The following is a 2,404-nucleotide window of genomic DNA, read 5'->3' as shown; positions in this document are numbered from 1 at the left end:
TCTTTTTTTGTATCTCTTAGCAAATCTCTCCTTATTCCCTGACCCCTACCCTTCCCAGCCTTCAGTATCCTCTGTCTTGCTTTTTACCGCGTGTTTTTGTTGTTGTTGTTGTTGTTGTTGTTGTTGTTGTTGTTGTTGTTGTTTTTGAGACGGAATCTCGCTCTGTCGCCAGGCTGGAGTGCAATGGCGCGATCTTGGCTCACTGCAAGCTCCGACTCCCTGGTTCAAGCGATGCTCCTGCCTCAGCCTCCAGAGTAGCTGGGATTACAGGCACGCACCACCACACCCAGCTAATTTTTGTATTTTTAGTAAAGACGTGTTTCACCGTGTTAGCCAGGATGATCCCGATCTCCTGACCTCGTGATCCGCCCGCCTTAGCCTCCCAAAGTGCTGGGATGACAGGCGTGAGCCACTGCGCTCGGCCGAGATCAACTTTTTATAGCTTCCACATACGAATAAAAATATGCAATGTTTAATTTTCTATTCCTGGCTTATTTCATTTGACATTATGTCCTTCAGTTCCGTCCATGCTGACTTGAATAAAAGAATTTCATATTTTTAAATTGCTAAATAGTATTCCATTGTGTATATATACCACATCGTATTTATCCATTCCTCTGTTGTTGGGTATCAAGGCTGATTCCATATCTTGGCTATTGTGAATAGTGCCACAAAGAGCATGGAGGTGCGGACATACTGATTTCTTTTCCTGTGAATAAATGCCCAATAATGAGCTTTGTTGGATCATAAAGAATGGGTTTTAAATACACTGCAATGCTTAGGAGCACACCCACGCACTGCTGTGTTTGAGCCCTATCTCCTCCATTAACTCTGCTTTCTTGGGGTTATCACTTAACTTTCATGTGCCCCAATTTCCTCATTTGTAAAATGGATGATAAATAATATCTCTTGAGGTCCCTTAAGAAATAAGAAAAATAATCATATGCTAAATAGTAACTGCTTCATGATATACACTCTCTATCGAATAATTATCACCAATGATAAGTATTTTACATATAAAGTAGTATTAGAGATACAACATTCAGAATCACGATGAAGTTGCAAGCAGTAGAATTTTATTTGGCACATAACATGCTTCAAAAAACAGCACGGGGCAGAGTTTCATAGTGCATGTATTCCTGAATATTATTTTATTTTCAAAAGTAAAGTGCTTTTATGTTTTTTTTCTTCCCACAGCAATTTAACCCCCTTCCTTTGCATTCCTCTTCCCACCCTGCTCTGTTATTTTATTCTTTCTTGGGGAACGAATTAAGTTTTTGTTTTCCAAGATAACTCATAAACTACTAAACTATCCGCAGATACACAAGGTAATTTGAATCCGTAACCGAGTCAGAGGAAACAGTTGTGTTAGCTGTGTTCCATATGCGTGAGCTCTGTCAAGCACACCTGAAACTATTTTCTGTCGGCATGTTTACGATTCTAAGAAATCTACTGTGACTTACGGTTTGTGGATAAAGTGCGAGAAGGTTCAGGGCACTGGTGCCTTTTAGCTCTAAGTGGATGCTTAGAGTCATCTGCACATCATTTCCAAGTAAAAATGGTTCACAGTTGTCAAGTGGCACGAAATTAATGCTCGATTTGCTTACATCCGTTACACAGCTTAAGCATTTACAATATATCATTGGAGCAAGAAATAAGACTTGGGGCCTTTATATATTTTATTTATTGGCATCTTTTCATTTATTGGTTTTCTTTGCTAATTATTTTACATTTATAAACTTCATATACAAGGATAATATTTTTCTTCATGGAACTCAGTATTCATGATAAAGAAGCAATGTGTATTTCTAATAGACTCAAGGTGTCAACAGTTATCATCTATTGTCATATGGTTTTTTTGTGTGTGTGTGTGAGTAAATGTCAGCACAGAGACATGAAATGATGTTTTTCCATAACCATAACTCAATGGTGGAAGCAGACATAGATATTTAAATATATTTAGTTCTGTTTTTATCTCTTCTGGACATGACTTATTTCTCTACCCCCACCCTACCTGAGGAAGTGGATTCATTTCCTGACCCAGAAAGGCTTCAATTGTCAGTGCTTAAGGGAAAATATTCTAAAATGCATCGTTTGTTGTAAATGAAACTCTGATCATGCATGTAACCACTTACTTTACTATCAAACACAACAGCCAACTTCTCCCTTTGATCAAGGAGGACTGAAGTGTGCCTGCATGAATTGTTTCACACGGTGTCTTCTCTGACATCTAGGTGAGCACAAAATGCCGAGGCCTCTGGTGGGAATGCGTCACCAATGCTTTTGATGGAATTCGCACCTGCGATGAGTACGATTCCATCCTTGCGGAACATCCCTGTACGTATGCCTTAGATCTCGCTGCTTGCCAGGAATGGAAAGGGACAGAAAACTGAGTTCGGGTTTC

The 2,404-nt window shown here is 39.4% G+C and overlaps 1 protein-coding gene across 1 annotated transcript in view; it reads left to right on the top strand.

Moving 5' to 3' along the window:
- Positions 1 to 2,404, top strand: part of CLDN16 (claudin 16) — a 32,599-nt gene that overhangs the window by 12,375 nt on the left and 17,820 nt on the right. Inside the window, exon 2 of the mRNA XM_011981354.1 lies at positions 2,235 to 2,337. Coding sequence (XP_011836744.1) covers positions 2,235 to 2,337 — 103 coding nt within the window. The remainder of the gene's footprint in view (positions 1 to 2,234; positions 2,338 to 2,404) is intronic.

This window comes from Mandrillus leucophaeus, unplaced genomic scaffold, assembly GCF_000951045.1.
Source record: "Mandrillus leucophaeus isolate KB7577 unplaced genomic scaffold, Mleu.le_1.0 Scaffold224, whole genome shotgun sequence".
NCBI lineage: Eukaryota > Metazoa > Chordata > Mammalia > Primates > Cercopithecidae > Mandrillus > Mandrillus leucophaeus.
This window is presented reverse-complemented; position numbering and strand designations above follow the sequence as displayed.